Genomic DNA, 17,595 nt, shown 5'->3' on the forward strand with positions numbered 1-17,595 from the left:
CCATGGAGGAGGAGATCCCCGACTACCGGCAGCGGCTAGCGTACGGCACGGACCAGGGCCGCTGGCTCATGCAGCAGCAGGCGGCAAAGGCAGCGCGCTCGGATGCGGCGGTGCCGGAGCAGTCGGCAGCGCGGAGGAGAGCGCCTGCCGCACGTGCATACCATTCGATCGAGAGCGACGATGGCGGCCGCTCGACGCCGTCGCGGCCGGCCACGCCCGACCAGCACTCGTCGACGGCTCCGCCGACGGCTCTGGTCATTGCGCTCGGCGTCGGCTCCTTTTTTGTGCTGGGCGTTCTGGTGCTGCTCTTGCGTAGCAGCGCAAGTGGGCCGGATTCAGAGCCGTGGATGCATGTCGATGCCGTTGCGTGAGCAACGCGCGTGTGGCCTTTGTAGTAGTGGTGGGCAGCGATGAAAGGCCGGGCAGCGTCCGTGCGCAGCACGTGTTACGCGGCTCTGCTTGTAGAGCCGTACCGTGTCTCTCCTATGTTGTATGTAACGTCCTTGCCGCAGAGATCGCTAAGGCTGCGCGCCACAGATCGCTGGTCCGCACCGTCAAGCTGGATACCTTCGACTGCCTCTCGACCGTCGACAAACACTGAGCTGAAGGCTCCGACCGCCGCCGCGCCGCCCACATGTGGCACAGCTGGCCGCCCAACATGCAAATATGCGCAATGGTGCAAAAAAAACGCCCGGCCGCCACAACACACAGGTGCCCACAGGGGTCCCCCAGTCTCACTCGTTACGACTAGCAGTGATAGTGTGTCCCACACGCACGCACGCGAGAGGGAGAGTTTACACATTACAGATGAGCGCTTCCGTAAAGACTATTCGCGCCGCAGCGGAGCGGAACGAAGCGACCGCCGCCACCGGCGCACGTGCGCCTGAGCCCTGACGTGTGCGCAGCACGCGCAGGCGTCATAGTGAGAGCCGCCAAGCGCCATCGGCGCACACCCTCACCGGCGCACCCACCCATCTCCGCCGCGCCCCGCGGGGCGCGGCGCACTCACTCGACGAAATAAACTCGCTATTCGGCGCAAAAAGGCGCGGCGACACACGTAGCCTATAGGCCGCCCGGGACGAGGTAGCCGCCGCGCGCGCCCACGCACCTGCTTGAGTAGTAGAGAAGAAGGATACCAGTCGTAGAAGGTGAGTCGAGGCCCGCTACTCTTGACCGCTACTCTTGACGCCGGCGTGCTCATCTACTTTTTCGCAGCAATGCTGTCGCTCACTGGATGACTCACGAGGTCACGTCCTGGTCGTGCTCGTGATCCTGTCCGAGTGAGAACGGAAAAAAATCTTTTTCGAGGTCAACCCGTCATGCGGCAGGTTGCTCGCTCTGGCTCGCTGCCACCGCGGTGGGTCACCAAGAGCTTCTCCGCGTGCGGCGTCATCACCACGCGACGCGCTCGCCACGCCTCACCCGGGCAAAAGGAACGATCGCGCGCCGCCGCCGCCCGCCTCGCCTTGCCTCTGCGCCAGCGCCTGCGCCTGCGCCTCGCCTTGCAGCCGCGCACGCGCACACGCGCGCGCTCGCGTCGCTCGCGTTCGCTACCGCGAAGCAACCCTCCACCCGAGTTTCGATCCGGGAGCCAAAAGCTCCCGGCTCGAACCGCGAACGGTTCGACCACCGCCGCTGGCGGTACTGCAAAGGCACTCAAGGGCAGTGCCTCATATAACGTGTGAAATAGTGCGAGCGCGCGAGATACTCACCCGACCCACCGTGCCCTCGCGGAAGAGATCTCGTGCCGCGGCGCGCGCGCTCGCACAAGCCGCCCGAGAGCACTCCCACCCCCGCCGCCCTCGCAAGCTCACAGGTTGATTTGAGGAGAAGCAGCTGGGGGAGGTCAAAGCGGGAGAAGGCGGCACGGCGGCGGCGGCGCGGCGCCCCCCCAGCCCCACACGCCTCCGGGTCGTGCGTACCGCCTCCGGGCGAGAGTGTCCCCCCAGCGTCTGCTTGAGAGCAGACGCTCCGGTAACCAGGCCGAGAGTACCAGGGAGGCGAGGGGAGAAGAGCCCAGGGAGGGGAGAAGAGAAGAGCCCAGGGAGGGGGGAGGAGAAGAGCCCAAGGCGGCCTCCCTCTCCCTCCCCTCCCACCGGGCCTCCCTCTCCCTCTCCTCCCACCGGGCCTCCCTCTCCCCCTCCTCCCGCCAAGCACCAATGCACTATCAAACGAGTAGCCGAATAATGTACCTAAATCTCTAATAATTAGGTACATTATTCGGCTAATAGTTTGATAGTGTGCAGTCTCGAGGGGTCAGCCGCTTGCCGAACCACCTCCGAAGGGGGGGTGGACGTACGCCAGCGGCACGAGGGCCTCAGCCACACAGCTACCATGGGAACGCGACCCACCCAAAGTTAGGCATACGCCATACCCCCCGGCGCAGTGTCCCCCGCTATGTGTCGCCGTTCGTCGGGGCACGCTATCCTGTGCAGTCTCAGGGCAAGTGTAGAGGGGAGACAGCGTCCTAATCTAAAATCTGAGGATTCAGGATTGAGGGCTTGCTTCAGTGAGGCCAAAGTGAGTTTATGGATGTGTGAGAACGGTACGGGACACGAGGAGTCACGCGGACCGACTCGTCGGCGACTCTGCTGCACGGCGTTTCAGAATTTTTCTCAGCGTGAGCGAGACGTGGAAGAGTGCCACCGTCGGGTAGGACGGGTCGGCCCGGAGTATCAGAGTAGCCGTCGTGGTCGTGGCGAGCAGCGACGGCCACTCCGGCGCCGCGTCGGCAACATGGGAGCATGTCCACCGCCACTTCGCGGTCGCAGCGCTGTTGTCGCCCGAAACGCCGCATATCCCTCTGGCGGGCCAAAGATCGACTCGCATGTCGATTTCGACTTGACGGCAGCATGGAGGCATCACGTCTCCATGCGCCCGTCAAGTCGGAGCCAGTCTGCGGCGACCACAGCGCTTGCAGGAACATGCGAGCTTTTCAGAGTCAAGGATTGCGCGAAATCCCAGACTGGTGGATTTTGGGGCCTGTCTACCCCCTAGCAAGTGGGGGCGGGGCGGACAGCAGCCCCAGGCCTTTGTTTCCTGGGACCTCTCCGCCCAGTATGGGGGTGCGTCGAACCTTCCATCACCCTCTGTCGGAAGCGGCGTGCCGGTGGAGGCACGTCCGGGTTTTGGAAGTAAAATATTTTACTTTTTTTGTCCGAGTGAGAACGACAAGACACACAGGAGTGTCACACTGTACGGCTTTACATATAAAAGCAACCCACATGCACGATGCACATACATACTGTACACCATGGTCTCTTCTCAACACGCCAACAATGCAACAACCCCCGCGAGAAAAGGATCATGCAGCGGGGGAAAGACGAGGGGGCTCACGAACCAAGAGGGCACGCATGCAAAAAGACCAAAACATCGAGGGGCTCACACATGACGGGAGCTCTTCCCGCTGCGATGGTCTAAATTGTGGGCAGCCTTCTCCGTCGTGAGCGGTCGACGACAGCTCGGCTAGAAGGCCGCGGCGCCCTCGCCAAACTCGGGCACCTAACACAGAGCGGGAGGGGATCTCACCTGTGAGGTAGCAGGCTGGCCCGCCGCGCTTGCGCACCCAGTAAGCGCCCCACGTGTCGCCGGTGACCGCCTCCTGAGCCATGAAGCCGGCAGCTGCGAGCATAGCCAGGCGGCCGTTCTGGAGCTCCTTGGTCTGCATGACTTTGAACTCCTCCGGGTCGGTCGGCTTGAGGCCGAGCGGGTCCCACCTATAGAGGGGGGAGGGCGACGGCCGATGGATGTGTCGGGGCGAAGGAGGACGACATGGCTGATGAGGCGCTCGTGCCCGATGTCCCCTGGCACGTAGGTGGGCTTCAGCTTCTGGAAGACGTGGTCGGGCTCGTTGGGGTTGGACCAGCCGACCTGCGGACATACACGCGCGGGGAGGCGTGGGTGCACAGGCTTGGACCGCAGCGCTGCGGAGGCGGCATGGGAGCAGCCGACCTGAACGCGGTACGCCTCGCAGATGCCGATCCCGAGCGTCATCGCGAACCACATGAACACGGGCAGCTTGGGGATCTGCTCGATGGCCGGGCCGCCGTCGCCAGAGAACAGTGGGTGGAACTTCTCCTGGACGAGGAAACCCGCGGCGGCCAGCATGCCCACGCGGCAGTGCGCGAGCTCGGCCTCGCGCCACGTACGAACCTGGTCGAAGGTGAGGTCGGCGGACAGGTTGAACGGGTCAAACTCCTCGAACGGCGCGATTGAGCCGGGCAGGCCGTAGCAGAACTCGCCCTTCTTGGCGGCGGCCTCGGCGGCCTTCTCGACCTCGTCGGCCTGCGGCGGAGGTGGGCTGGGCGGCGGCGGCGAGGGCGGCGGACTCGAGGGCGGTGGAGGCGGGCCTGCTGAAACGACGGCGGCTCCTGCATGACGATGTTGACGGACCGCATCGGTGCGACGAAACGGATCAGCGAGAGGACCATGATGTCAGATTCGTGGGCAGCGAGTTGAGAGCTATGTCGAAGCCGCAATCGGATGACACGCGAGATTGTGAAGGTGATAGGAAATTCCCTCACAGAAAGAAAACTGTTTCGCACTAGCGGGGCGGTGGGCGTGTGCGCGCGGCGCGGTGCGGTGTGTATGTGTGACTGCGACAAGGGACCACGTTTGTATGAAAAAAGAATCAACATACAACACGAACGAAGTACGAAGGTGGAAGGAGACACTTGTGATTTTGTGTGAGCTATGTGTCTTGATCTGCTAACAACAAACCCTCTCTAGCAACCAAGCTGTGCGCTCGTGCGCCCCCCGGGCAGCGGAGAAGGGACGCGGAGCCCGAGCCGCTCGACGGTCCGCCGCGCCTCCTCCAGCGAGATTGACTCGACCGCCGTCCCGCCACGCAGCCGCAACGCCTCCTGCCCGCCTGCCAGCCACGCAACACCCTCGCCGACGTCAGCGCCCTGCTTGTAGGAGCCCGACTCCACGCGGTCGTTTGCGTACCGGTAGACGCCGCGCCCCTCCTGCTTGCCCGCCTTCCACTCGCCGTCGTAGACATCGCCGTTGGCAAGCCGGTAAATGCCGCGACCCTCCTTCAAGCTCGACTTCCACTCGCCCTCGTAGACGTCGAAGTGGGCGTATCGGAAGACGCCGCGCCCGTCCTGCTTACCCGCCTTCCACTCGCCGTCGTAAACGCCGCCATCGGCGTACCGCATGACGCCGCGCCCCTCCCGCTCCCCCGCCTCGTTGTACTCGCCCTCGTAGACGTTGGCGTCGGCGGGCAGCGGGGAGGGGATGGGGAGCCCGAGCCGCTCGGCGGTCCGCCGCGCCTCCTCCAGCGAGATTGCCTCGACCGGCTCTCCGTCCTGCAGCTGCCAGGCCTTCCGCCCGTCTGCGAGCCACACGATGCCTTCGCCGACGATTTCATTCTGATGGTAGGAGTTCGAGTCAACGTCGCCGTTGGCAAACCGGAAAATGCCTTGCCCCTCCATCATATCCGCCTTCCACTCGCCATCGAAGACGTCCCCGTTGGCGGACCGGTAAACGCCTTGCCCATTTTTCAGGCCCGCCTTCCACTCGCCCTCGTAGGAGTCGCCGTCAGCGTATCTCATGACGCCGCGGCCCTCGGCCAGACCTGCGTTGTACTCACCCTCGTAGACATCGTCTGCGCCGCATGACACTCTCGAACTTATCCGCCTGTGCGCCGCTGGCCCATCTGTAGGCGCCGCGCCCCGGCTCAACCGCCGCATTGCGCTATCCCTCGCGGCGGCGGCTGTACTCGCGGCGCAACCCATATTGTCGAGACGCCTGCGCCGCCCTCGACTACGAGTGGACGTGCTCTGCCGCCTCCGCGTTGTGTTTTCCAGAGAGTGGTGCGACAACGTTTATGCACGAGACGCCTGTGTCCCTTGACGTGCTCTGCCGCCTCCGACCGCCGACTTTGAGAGCTGCAAAAAAAAAAACAAATGCGTCACCGCGCGGTGGTGGCCGCTGGCGCGCGGTTGATCGCGGCGCCAACACTGCGGCAGCGCCATCTCACGCAGCGGGACGCGTCGCGTTAGGCTGAGTAGGGGGTAGCCAGCGCCCCAAAATCCACCACTCGGCTACCTTTCTCTGGGATTTCGCGCAATCGCTTGACTCTGAAAAGCTCGCATGTTCCTGCAAGCGCTGTGGTCGCCGCAGACTGGCACCGACTTGACGGCAGCATGGAGACGTGATGCCTCCATGCTGCCGTCAAGTCGAAATCGACATGCGAGTCGATCTTTGGCCCGCCAGAGGTCATGCGGCGTTTCGGGCGACAACAGCGCTGCGACCGCGAAGTGGCGGTGGACATGCTCCCATGTTGCCGACGCGGCGCCGGAGTGGCCGTCGCTGCTCGCCGCGACCACGACGGCTACTCTGATACTCCGGGCCGACCCGTCCTACCCAACGGTGGCACTCTTCCACGTCTCGCTCACGCTGAGAAAAATTCTGAAACGCCGTGCAGCAGAGTCGCCGACGAGTCGGTCCGCGTGACTCCTCGTGTCCCGTACCGTTCTCACACATCCATAAACTCACTTTCGCCTCACTGAAGCGATGCCTCAATCCTGAATCCTCAGATTTTAGATTAGGACGCTGTCTACCCTCTACAGGTGGGGACCCTGTAGCTGTATGTGTCCGTCTCCCACTAAGGCAGTCGAGAAATATTGAATATATTGCTGCAATAGTTAGAGGTGCGATCAATATCAATATATATGTCAATAGTTAGAGGGACCAGGGCCTGGATTGGCTAAGGGGGGCTCAATATATTGACATTGTTCTATGTCCATCCCGGGCTTGCACATGCCCTAAAATTGCTCAAAATGGACCCAAATCGCTTCAAATTCGCTTGGATCGCTTCAAAATCGCTCGGAATCCGCGAATAATTTGATTTCAGCCACCATCTAGGCGACTTTTGGGACAAATGTCGCTTTTGGAGGTGAAAATCAGTGATCAATACCTCAATATATCTTGTCAATAGTTAGAGGGGATGCTGTCAATTATAATCAATATCAATAGTTACAGGGGCGAGAATGCACTTGGAGCACTTGGAGTGCAGTCATCAGCCTCACATCCAGGGCCGGGGAGCTGAGAAGCGCACCCAATGAATGCAGAATCAATCTTTCTCGACTGCCTTAATCTCCCACCCCTCGTTTGGCGTGTCCGTTTTTTGTATTTATTCGAGGTTCTCGAGGTGGATATCCTTTGGCCGCGTTGGGTAGCGAGGATTGGTGTGACGATCCACGCAGGCGTGGTTTCTGAGACGGCCCCGACCGTCAGTGCACGGAGTTGCCCCTTCTCCGACTGCCCCCCGGCTAGAGAATAGACCAGAGAGGAGGGCGTACGTAACATACGCGCGAGAGAGAACACGCAGCCGGCGCGGTGAGGTACCAACACCGTCCGATCGCGCTGCCCTCCCTCGCAGCCGCCTCACAGATTGAAATCTCGGCGCTCTCGGTTCGCGAGTGTTCAGGTGCTTCTGCTGCGCTCCTGCCACTCCCGGATCTGCCGCCGCAGCATGTGGTTGGGGAAGACGCCCGTGTTCTCAAGCGCCTTGCCCGTTAGCGGGCTCGTCGATCTGATCGCGAGCCAGCGCTCGATCGCAATCCGCTCATACGCGTGCCCATCACCCGCCATCACCGGGTCGCGCATGGCCTCCGCCGTGATGGGGCAGATAAAGTCGGCTGGCGGCTCTAATTCCAGCGCCAGCGCCTAGCAGCCGCTCTTGCGGCAGCCGCCAGCGGAGGCCGAGCGCGTCGACCGCCAGTCCGCACGATGGCACTGCGACCGCGGCGGCTGCTGGCGAGGGCAGCAGCGGCGCGCGCGAGCGGCAGTCCCGATTTGGTGGGGAAAAGAAAGAAAGCCAACACGTAACCCAAGGGAGGGATGGTGGGGTCTTGTAAGGTGCCTATATGGGCTTCCAGTATCGGACCTTCAAGACATGCGCTTTTGGCCGGTGGCCTCCTCGGACATGGTACCTCCGGTGAGATAGTGGCTGCCAGTTCGAGACTGGGGCCGATCGAACTTGAGTTGTTCGGAGGAGGAATCCGGCCAGCACGGGTACAAAGAGGGGTACCCGGAGAATCCCCAGCTGCGGAAACGTAGTGTCGCTCAAGAGGTGCGATACTGCGGGGGAGTGTAAGGTGCCTATATGGGGTTGTATGGCGGGTGGCAGTGGATTTCTTCTTCCCGGCGCGATGAATGAGGCTCACCATCTCGCACTGGTGCTCGCCGTTGCTACTGCCGGCGCTGCGAACGTCGTGCTACCATGCATGACAAACTACACCCTCGCCGTCACTCCGTCCCTCGCAGCGGCGCCACCGCCCTGCAGCTGGCGTCACTATGCGGCGTTTGCCGCCTCGGTCGGCGATGGCTCTTGGGCGGACGGCACTGCTCGAGTGGTGACCGACGCCGTGGGCGGCGTCGCCGCGCAGCAGGCGACGGAGCAGGAGCTCACCTCGTCGCTCACGACGGCGCTGACCATCGTTGAGGCCCTCCGCCTCTCGCTCGGCGACGAGGCGTACGTGAGCCGGACGGCGGCGGTGGACGTGGACGTCGTGGGGTGGGCCTTCGACTGGGTGGAGCGGCCGGTGGAAGAGGGCACCTCCAACACCGTGACCGTCACGCCGTGGGAGGACGTCGCTGCGGCGACGGCAGAGCGCTGGGGATCCCTCATCGGCGGTGCGTTGCGCCGGCTGCTGCCGTCGGTCGAGCGCGTGGCAGTCCGCGGGATCGGGCCCGAGGCGCCTTCGCTCGCGGCGACTGCGATGCGGCCGGACGGGTGGCTGACCCTCGAGCTGGTCAACGGGGTGTACGCTCCTCCCGCCGTCGCCGCCGACGTCACGCTCCTCGAGAACTCTGGCATGCACGACGACCTTTGGCCGTCGGATGGCGGCTGCGTCTCTGACAAGGGCACCTTCGCCGTGCTGACCGCGGCGCAGCTCTCCTCGCGCGTGGCGGCGGGCCGGTTGGGCGGGCTGGGGCTGGGCTGCCTTTGGCGGTCGTCGGTCGAGGCGATGGTAGCGTCCGGGCGCCTCTTTTGGGCCACATCGTACCAGAGTCACGAGCACCTCCTCGCCGTCGCCAACCTGCGCGGGGTCGGAGCGACGATCGAGCACGCCTTCCCGTCCGGCTTCGCCGAGCAGCCCCCCCTCTCCCTCGAACTCCTCTCGCCCTCCGGCTTGCTCGCCGAAGCGCTTCGAGACCCGTACGAGCGAGCCGTCTCGCGCAAGGAGGCGCTGTACGCCTTCACCACCGCGCTGTGGCGCCACCGCATCTCCGTCGGCGGCTTCGAGCCCACGCCCGCGACCTCTCGCAACGCGTACGTCCTCGCCTTCCGAGGGGCCGCCTCGGCACCGCCGCCCGCCGGCTCGGCGGCCCACTCGGCGTACGACGCCCTCTGGCGGGGGCACAACACCGCGCAGGCTGTCCGGCGCAGGCTGCAGTCCCACGCCTGCGCCGCCGCCTCGCTGCCCGACACGCCGCCCCGCCACGCCGCGGTGCTGCGCGGCGCAGAGTGGTGCGGGGGGCGGGTGCGCTGGCCGGACGAGGAGCCGACGCCTGCTCCGCCGCGATCGGCCGAGGCCTCCGCCCTCTTCGACTCGGCGAGGAAGGTCGCAGACGGCGGCGACGCGGCGGGCGCGGCGGCGGCGTACCGCGTGGCGCTCAAGGCGTCGCCGTCCGACGCTGCGGGCTGGGTCTCGCTCGGCGTGCAGCTGTCGGCGGTGGACGGGGCGGAGGACGAGACGCTGGCGGCCTTCGAGCAGGCCGTCGCTGTCGCCGAGCCGTCGGACGTTCGCCCGCCCCTCACCCTCGCCCGCTACTTCGCCCGCCTCTCGCGGCCGGCCGAGGCGATTGCCCAATTCTACGCCGCCGCCGCGGCGGACCCAGAGTACTTTGACGAGGTGAAGGCCGGCGTCGGGACGGCGCGCGCGCAGCAAGGCCGCCTCGCCGACGCGCTCGCCGATTTCAAGGCAGCGGCGCGGCTGACGCCGCAGGACGCGCGCCTCGCAAGGGCGGTCGAGTCGATGGAGCAGTCAGCGGCGCGCCTCGCCGCCGCATCCGACAGCTTGCGCGACGCAGTACACTCGGTGTGCGGTGCGGCGTGACGTGAGGTGCGAGGCCGCCATCGACGGCCGCACTTGCCCCTCACACGCCCGGCTGTGAACAGGCACGCCGTGCCGCGACGTCGTCGACGCGTCGGGCACCGGCGTCTGCGCAGTGACGTGGGCTCAGGGCTGTGGCGACACTCCGCCGCCGGACGGCTTCTCGGCCGACGCGACAGTCGAGGCGCTCTGCCCGCTCGCGTGCGCCGCGTACACCTTTCGCGCGCAGCTGGGCTGAGTCGTCGCTCGCAGCGGCGCCCCGAGTGAGGGTGGGAGCGCCCCGCGACGCCTTACTTACCATCGCTAGTCTTCTTTGTATGAATACCGTACTCTAAAGTACACATCGGTCGGCGCTCCGGTTGGGGCGGCAGTCAGTGCGGCCGACAGACTCGGGCTCGGGGCTCCGCTGCGCATAGCACTGCTGGCAAGGGGGGGGGTCGTAACAAATCATCTTTACGTATCGTTATAGAAGTTCATACCACCGTCACGGATGCAGTAAAATGAGGTAATAAGCAACGTTCTCTCTCTCATAAGCAATGAAGTTCGATACGAGAAGCCCATATAACACCTTTACGACGCGCGCTAGGGGTGCTGCTTGCGCTCGGCCTCAAACGCGTGCGCGTCGTCGCCGGACGTGCCCGCCTTGCTGCGCTTCCAGGAGGCCGCGCCAGCGTTTGCGCCAGCGTTTGATACGACGCGCTTGGTGCCCGAGAGGGCCGCGATGCTGCGCGGCGCCGCCTCCAGGGCGTCGAAGCGCCGGTACTTGAAGTCGGTGCCGAAAAAGTCCCCCACCTTGTAGTCGCCGCCAGAGCCCTCGATGGCCCCTTCGGCCTGCGCCTCGGTCGTGATTTCGTTGGCCTTGAAGGAGCTCTGACGCCACCACAGCTCGCGGTCTGCGGCGCGCGCCGGAGCCGTGTGTCAACGCGGGCTCTTGAGAAGCAGTCAGGGGCGGGCAGGCGGGCGCACATCGATCCTTCTTGCCGTCGACCGCGAAAGTTCTGGATACACTGGATACATATCTAACACCTAGGGTGAGGAAACGGCATCAATCAATCACGGGAGGCGCATACAGATAGATGGATGAGGACGAGCCTGCCACGCCGACCGACGCGTGGTTTGCTCGCGACGCTCAGATTCAGAGTGCCTGAGAGCATGGCGCCGCTCGGCGAGGAGGCGGGCATCGGGGCACTGCTGCAGCGGTTCAGCGTGATCACTGCGAGTTTCATTCCCGAACGAACGAACGTAGCAGCATCGAGGACTTCAAGGCCGAGAACGCGAGCTGCGTGGATCCTGCATATGCAGGGCGTAACGGGCGGGTTTCCAGTCGTTGAAGGAAGGGGAGGCAACGGGATGCGGCACATGCGGCCGGAAACTTACAGGAGATCGCTACTCAACGCGGCCAAAGGATATCCACCTCGAGAACCTCGAGAACAGGAGATCCAAGAAAAAGAAACACCTCGCGCAGACTTTGGCGGCGAGTATCGGCGTCCAAAGACCGTTTGCGGCATGATGCTCCTTGCACCCGTTGCCGCGGCTGGGCTCTCCACGGCCGTCTTCTCGCTCCGCCCCGCGCTGCAGCGCGCCCGGCGCGCCCCGCCCGCGGCGATGCTCATCGAGGACCAGTTCTATCCGGACGACGACGCAGGTGCCGAGGGCCTACCTGACTCGCTTTTCGGCGATGACGACAGCCTCGACCTGGGTCTGGTGAGCATGCCGCTCCTGCAGACACCCGCGCAGGCCTCGTTCCAGCGCTTCCGCGAGCGCATGCAGCAGCGGCGCGGCGGGCCGCAGCTGGGCGTCAACGGCGAAGACAACCCGATCGGCCGCTGCATCCTTGGGGATGCTGACCCGGCCGCAGGGACGGAGGGCGGGAACGACTTGGGCTTCTCGCTGAAGGAAACCATCTTTGACAGCGGTGACGACGTCTTTGGCATCTGAAAGACGTCTGGCGATCCACGGCAAGGGACTGCCGAAGACGCAGCAAGTTCCTTGGCGGGGGCATGTGCCATGTCTGGAGCTCTGCCAAGCAATTGCGCGCTAGCGCCTGTACTCTCCATGTGGTGTATAGTTTTCCTGCTGTATTATTCGAAAGTACCATGAGAGGGGCGGTGCGCCCACCGCAGGGGCTCAGTCCTCAGACTCTAAAGTACACCCATAGAACCAAACCGCGACGGGCTGGGGGACGTGGGAGCTCTCTGCTGCGTGCTGCGCAGAGGCCAGAGCGCACATACCTGGGCGCACACCGGGGCCGGGGCGCGCGGGGGCCCGGGGCCAGGCCCGGGGGGAGAACATGCTACTACATGGGGCCGCCGCGCGTCCAAAAAGGCAAAGCGACGCCACACTACACCGACGAGACATGAATGACGGGCTCACGCGTGCACAGAGTGGGCGCGGCACACTCCAACCCTTCTCACTCCGACGACGGCCTCGCCGCTCTGTGAGGAGGGGAGAGGGGTGGGGCCCTCAAGGGGATGGGGGCGGCAGCGGCAGAGACCCGCCCCCTGGAATTGGCTGCTTGAGCCATCTCCTCCTCGCCGCCGCCCTCGCCTTTGAGCACCCGCGCAGCTGTTGCAGCCCAACGAGCCGCAGCCCGCGGCACTCCCCGCTCGCTGCCTGCGCGCAGCTGAACCGACAGCCTCCGCGTCCCGCCACGCGCTCAAAGCTAATGTTTTCCAGGAGCGCCAGCGCGCCGCCGCGCACCTCCCCAATGTACGAGGTTGCAATGGCGATGCCCGCGGTGACGCTCACGTCGACGAAGCGCACATCGCGGACGTAGCCGCCGCGGCCGGGACACGTCTTGATCTTGAGCCCGCGCGAGCCGGCAAAAGTAGAGTCGCGCACCGTTACGTTGGCCACCCCGCCGGCTTGGGGCAAACGTAGATTTCCCGAAATATTTTGAGAAATATGACAGGCTTGTTCGGAAGGAGAAATTTCCGGAAATTTACCATACCTGTGACAAGATCCTACTATTCATATACGAGTACTGTTCCCAATCATACTGTGCTCACTCAGCCCACGCGGCGCTCGTTGATGCGGAGCATTACGGCTGTCGTGCCCGCAGCACGACAGCCGTCAAGCCGCGCAGTCGGGTGGACGCGTCGCGTCGGACTTTTTGCCACCACCTCCACGAGTCTGTCCAGTGCACCCACTGGCCAGATGCCGGGCCTCGGAGGCTGAATCGAGCGCCGAGTCAGGCCGACCTGGCACTGCTGAGGCGGGTCACGCCTGCTGGGGCGAGCCTCGGCGAGACTGCGTCAGCTGTTCCCACAGCAGGCTGGAAGTACCTCGCCAGCCCCAGACCCTTGGGGACACCTCTCGGGTGGGCTCGGGTGCACCCGGATGGGCTCAAGGTTGCGCATGGCCTTGCCGTTGGTCGAGCACGAGTCCCGCGCACCACAGACCACGTCAGTGGTCTGCACACGGCAGGTGGTGCCGAGGATGGTGTTGAGCAGCGCGCCAAGCTCGTCCCCGTTCATGTGCGTCTTCGTAGTGCGCAGCGCGACGAGGCGCTGCTCGATGCTCTTGAAGCCACCGGGACACCAGCGGAGCAGGACGGCGATGCATTCTCCTAGCCGCGTGGTGCCGTCAAAGATCACGCAGACACGCTGCCCCTCGATACTCTCCATCGTCTCTGCACTGAGGTGTGAGGACTGAGCACTGGACTCTGGAGCGGATCTAGGATGTCTAAATAAATAAAAAAACGGACACCTCTACTGTGAGATGGGTAAAAAGGAACAGGTCCCCGCCCTTGCGATCTTTGTGCAGGGTTCTTTGTGGGTGTGGTCGGCGACTAGCCGGGGTCGTCCTCCCGATGGGGGACTAGCACTAGCCGTCTTCCACATGGTCCCTCGGGTCCCTGCTGCTCCTAATCTCTTCGTACATCCTCCTGCTGATCTCCGCAACGTCCTGCTCCCTCCCTCGTGCCTCGTCTCGCCCTGCGCGAGGAGCTGTGCTCCGCGTGTGTGAGAGAGTTCACATCTTGTTAAATTCTTTTACTGGGATACGGCGCTCTAGGCGGCGGTCGATTCCGCATGGCGCATGGTACGCGTACGGGACCCTCGTTTTAGTCTATAGTCACGCTCACAACAGGCTCTCACAAAGCCAACACGCTCAGTCGCTCACACTCTCGTCGCTTCAGTATACCAAGTCAGAGAAGAGAACAGAGGGAGTGCTACACACTGCTCCTCCACTTTCGGTCGCCCCCCCCCAAGGCTCGCGCTGGCGCTGCCGAGATCAGCAGCTGTCCTGCGGCGCGGCCCTGCTCACTTCTCCGCCTCGGCCACCGCGGCGGGCATCGGCTCCGTGTGCGGCTGGGGCGCGCCGCGCTTGAAGGGGGCGGTGTCGGCGAGGCACGCGTAGAAGACCGAGTCGAGCACGCCGCGCGGGTCGAGCCTTGCGTCGGCGCACGTGCCGTAGTGCTGTAGAGACCGTAGTGCGGCCGAGTGCACCTCGCCGCGCTGCTCTTCCGCCGCATGCGCGATGGAGCCGCTCGCGCCGTCTCCTCCTCCGCCGGGCGGCGCGCCGAAGGAGCTCGACCCAAAGGAGGGGAGGGAGGGCGCGTCGGGCCCTCGCCACGCGTCTCCGAGCAGGTAGGCCCGCACCTGTGCAGGAGAGGCTCCCGGAGAGGTCGAGGAGCCGTCCGGGCGAGCTAGCCCCCGGCGCTACTCGCAGGCAAGGCCCCTCTGCTGCTAGACCGCTGCTGCTAGACGCTGCTGCTAGACCGCCCGCTGCTGCTAGACCGCCCGCTGCTGCTAGACCGCTGCTGCTAGACCGCCCGCTGCTGCTAGCCCCTCGCCTCGGAGCAGGCCGACGCGGCGCACTTGAGAGCCCACGGGTGCTGCCTGCCGACCATCGGCACGCGCATCGAGAAGCGGCAGTGGTCGTATGCGTGGACCTGCAGGGAGGGTGCGGGGGGGGTCGAGGAGAGGTCTAGCCGGGCGGCAGCGGTCGTGGGCGTGCACCAGCTCGTGGACGAGCGTGTCCTCCACCTCCTTCTCGTCGAGCCGCTTGTCTGCGCACAGCGTGACGCGCCGCTTCTGAGGGTTGTAGTACCCCCTCATGTGCTGCCACATCCCTTCGGACGGGCAGCTGCGGCAGCGTGCGCACGGCGCGGGGTCCTCCTTCGACCCCTTGAGCGCAGTGCAGCCCGAGTCGAAGATCGAGCCGAGTAGCGTGCGCGCTCGCTCGCCGCGCAGGGCGCGCCCGAGCGATCGCTCGCACGCGGCGAGATCCGAGCTCGCCGCGCCGCCACGCCCATACGGGTCTGACGCGCTCGGAGGTGCGGGAGCGTTCGCGTTGCGCCACCGCGAGTCATCGTCCGCCGGCTGTGCTGACCACGAGTCCTCGTCGCGCCAGGAAGGGGCGCTGAGGGTGGGGTCGACGCTGGTATAGGAGTCCTCCGTCTCCTGCGTCGGTACGGGCGACTCTGGCGGCGGAGGTGGAGGAGTGTACGTCATGTACCAACCGATTCGCACTTTTCGATTCGCACTTTTTGGTTCTGAGGTGCCTGGTGTGCTCCGTGAGCGACGCGGTCCCGCCTTGGGGCGCGCTGGGGGCCTCTGAGTCAGCTCGGGCTCTCACACAAAAACGCACAAGCTCAGACAGTCGAGAAAGGGATAGACAGCAACGACAGTCAGAAGTCAGCGCTGGGTCCCAGGGCGAATGCGATGACGGCCTCTAGTGTGAGACTCTCACCACCCACAGTTGGCTCCAGGCCTCACCCCTCCGGTCCTGGCCTTCCGGTTCGCCGGCTGACCCGCTGTCCCCCCAGGGCACCCCCCCCCCCCCCCCCGGTCCCCTCCCCCGGGTACCCCAGCCTCCGCCCACACACACACCCACACTGCATCGACTTTAAACCAAGTGTCCTGCACGTGGTCGCGCTCCAGGCGCGCGGCGAGAAAGGGACGCAGGGCGTGCAGGCCACCACTTTGCAGGTTAAAAAGATTTTGTCCTATCTAACGAAGGACAGATTCGCACGGCTCTCGCGCCTTGCGAGGCGGGGCGTGAAGGGAGAGGTGGGAGGCGCCGACTAGTCGGCTGCGGAGGCTCCACCTCGCCACCGGCTCTACCCTCGCGAGGTCGCGTCGGCTCTAGCGCACGGTGTGCTCCGTCGGCAGGCCCATGCGCATGCAGACCCGCAAGCTCTGCCGCGGGAGCGCGCCGACCGCCTGCCGGACCGCGACCGCGGAGGTGGTGGTGGAGCGGGCCCGCTTGGACGGGCCACCCTCCGAAGGGGCCTCCCGCTTCGGCCGCGTCAGGACGAGATCGGCCATCCCGGCCATCTCGCGGCTGGTGAAGCAGGAGAGCCGGCGCTGCTTGGGCGGCGTCTCGTCGGGCCGCGGCAGCGGGGTCTCGTCGCCCTTGTTGACGGGGCGGCGGCACATGGGACAGTCGGCGGTGCAGCCGTCGCCAAAGCAGCGGTAGAGGCACGAGCGGTGGAAGATGTGGCCGCCGCCGGGGCACGCAGTCTTGACGAGGCCTCCGGTCGAGGGCTCGAGCGTCTCGAGGCAGATGGGGCACTCCTTCTCGCCGCGCGTGCCGTCGCTCGCCGCGCGCGCCTCTGCGCGGCGGTGCCGGCGGGCGATGACGAGGGCCGCCTCCTGAGGCGTGGCAAAGCAGCCGAGAACGAGGTCCCCGCCCTCGCACCTAACCGTGGCTCGGTACGGCCTCGAGCGCCCCTTGAACTCGGAGACGCCCTTGAAGCCCGTCGCGTTCTTGTCCGACAGCTCCAGCGTCAGGCCCTCAACCTCCGCCGCCGCTTCAGCCTCCTCGGGGGACATTGGCTTCTTGGGCGCCAGCGTAGCGGCGGGGGTGGCCATCCCCTCCTCGGCGAGGGCCTGGCACAGCGGCGTGGCCACCCCCTCCTCTGCCGCGCGGCGGGCGATGACGAGGGCCGCCTCCTGAGGCGTGGCAAAGCAGCCGAGGGCGAGTTCGTTTCCGTTGCAATACGCCCGCGCCACGTACGGCCTCGCACGGCCATTCTTGATCTTGCCGACGCACTTGAAGCCAGTGGCGCTCTTGTCCGACAGCGCCAGCGTCAGGTTCTCAGCCTCCGCCGCCGCTTCAGCCTCCTCGGCCGTAAGCGGCTTTGGCGGCTCCGGCCCTAAGCCCAGCGCCTCTTGCACGGAGATAAGCGCCCCTCCTGGAGGCCCGGGCATCATCATGGCCACAGAGGATAAATGGCTGACACGTTTCCAGAGGTTTCTTTTCTTCGCGGTTGGCTGTTCTTCACCTTTCTACCTACCTACCTACCGACCTGAGCTCTTACGAACATACCCGAGGGTGAACTGCTGACAGGGTTTGAGAGAGAGAGAGAGAGTTTGTCAGGGTTTGTGATGAGGAGCGATCCGAACGTGGTATTCGGGTGATTATTCTTCTTTCTTGAATTCCATGTGTAGAGGTTGCCGGTTAAGCGGAATTCCTATTCTCTGGCCGTCACCGAAAGAAAGAAGGAAACAGAAAGAAAGCTGCACGTGTGTATGTATGCTGCACGGTCGCATTCGGCATTCCATTGGCCTCCTTGAGGGTC

The 17,595-nt window shown here is 64.8% G+C and overlaps 9 protein-coding genes across 9 annotated transcripts; 3 read left to right on the top strand and 6 right to left on the bottom strand.

Annotated features, from left to right (window-relative positions):
* Nucleotides 1-2: 2 nt before the first annotated feature.
* Nucleotides 3-371, top strand: EMIHUDRAFT_224285 (hypothetical protein; the record flags this gene model as incomplete). Its single annotated transcript, XM_005790912.1, has 1 exon — nt 3-371. The coding sequence occupies one exon, from the start codon at nt 3-5 to the stop codon at nt 369-371; it is 369 nt and encodes a 122-aa protein (XP_005790969.1).
* Nucleotides 372-3,577: 3,206 nt separating this feature from the next.
* Nucleotides 3,578-4,254, bottom strand: Lhcf39_2 (light harvesting protein; the record flags this gene model as incomplete). Its single annotated transcript, XM_005790913.1, has 3 exons — nt 3,578-3,694; nt 3,772-3,870; nt 3,952-4,254. Coding segments are annotated over 3 exons (519 nt in total), but the record flags the coding sequence as incomplete, so codon positions are not given.
* Nucleotides 4,255-4,886: 632 nt separating this feature from the next.
* EMIHUDRAFT_43207 (hypothetical protein) lies at nt 4,887-5,600 on the bottom strand (the record flags this gene model as incomplete). The annotated part of the gene is made up of 2 exons (XM_005790914.1): nt 4,887-5,186; nt 5,364-5,600. Coding segments are annotated over 2 exons (537 nt in total), but the record flags the coding sequence as incomplete, so codon positions are not given.
* Nucleotides 5,601-7,431: 1,831 nt separating this feature from the next.
* Nucleotides 7,432-7,935, bottom strand: EMIHUDRAFT_224291 (hypothetical protein; the record flags this gene model as incomplete). The annotated part of the gene is made up of 3 exons (XM_005790915.1): nt 7,432-7,674; nt 7,737-7,761; nt 7,904-7,935. The coding sequence occupies 3 exons, from the start codon at nt 7,933-7,935 to the stop codon at nt 7,432-7,434; spliced, it is 300 nt and encodes a 99-aa protein (XP_005790972.1).
* A 224-nt stretch (nt 7,936-8,159) lies between these two features.
* EMIHUDRAFT_466797 (hypothetical protein) lies at nt 8,160-10,405 on the top strand (the record flags this gene model as incomplete). Its single annotated transcript, XM_005790916.1, has 2 exons — nt 8,160-10,059; nt 10,133-10,405. The coding sequence occupies 2 exons, from the start codon at nt 8,160-8,162 to the stop codon at nt 10,303-10,305; spliced, it is 2,073 nt and encodes a 690-aa protein (XP_005790973.1). The 3' UTR covers nt 10,306-10,405.
* Nucleotides 10,406-11,540: 1,135 nt separating this feature from the next.
* EMIHUDRAFT_440058 (hypothetical protein) lies at nt 11,541-12,174 on the top strand. The gene has a single exon (XM_005790917.1). It carries the CDS (start codon nt 11,574-11,576, stop codon nt 12,003-12,005), a length of 432 nt encoding a protein of 143 aa, XP_005790974.1. The 5' UTR covers nt 11,541-11,573; the 3' UTR covers nt 12,006-12,174.
* A 356-nt stretch (nt 12,175-12,530) lies between these two features.
* On the bottom strand, nt 12,531-13,693 carry EMIHUDRAFT_224295 (hypothetical protein; the record flags this gene model as incomplete). The annotated part of the gene is made up of 3 exons (XM_005790918.1): nt 12,531-12,931; nt 13,177-13,267; nt 13,403-13,693. The coding sequence occupies 3 exons, from the start codon at nt 13,691-13,693 to the stop codon at nt 12,531-12,533; spliced, it is 783 nt and encodes a 260-aa protein (XP_005790975.1).
* Nucleotides 13,694-14,329: 636 nt separating this feature from the next.
* On the bottom strand, nt 14,330-15,523 carry EMIHUDRAFT_224296 (hypothetical protein; the record flags this gene model as incomplete). Its single annotated transcript, XM_005790919.1, has 3 exons — nt 14,330-14,597; nt 14,888-14,961; nt 15,029-15,523. The coding sequence occupies 3 exons, from the start codon at nt 15,521-15,523 to the stop codon at nt 14,330-14,332; spliced, it is 837 nt and encodes a 278-aa protein (XP_005790976.1).
* Nucleotides 15,524-16,156: 633 nt separating this feature from the next.
* On the bottom strand, nt 16,157-17,230 carry EMIHUDRAFT_224297 (hypothetical protein; the record flags this gene model as incomplete). The annotated part of the gene is made up of 1 exon (XM_005790920.1): nt 16,157-17,230. The coding sequence occupies one exon, from the start codon at nt 17,228-17,230 to the stop codon at nt 16,157-16,159; it is 1,074 nt and encodes a 357-aa protein (XP_005790977.1).
* Nucleotides 17,231-17,595: the final 365 nt, after the last annotated feature.

This window comes from Emiliania huxleyi (genome assembly GCF_000372725.1).
Source record: "Emiliania huxleyi CCMP1516 chromosome Unknown EMIHUscaffold_117, whole genome shotgun sequence".
Taxonomy (NCBI): Eukaryota; Haptophyta; order Isochrysidales; family Noelaerhabdaceae; genus Emiliania; species Emiliania huxleyi.

Bases quoted from the DNA above. Each gene is read 5' to 3' on its own strand.
- EMIHUDRAFT_440058 (XM_005790917.1), top strand. From the start codon at position 11,574: ATGATGCTCCTTGCACCCGTTGCCGCGGCTGGGCTCTCCACGGCCGTC.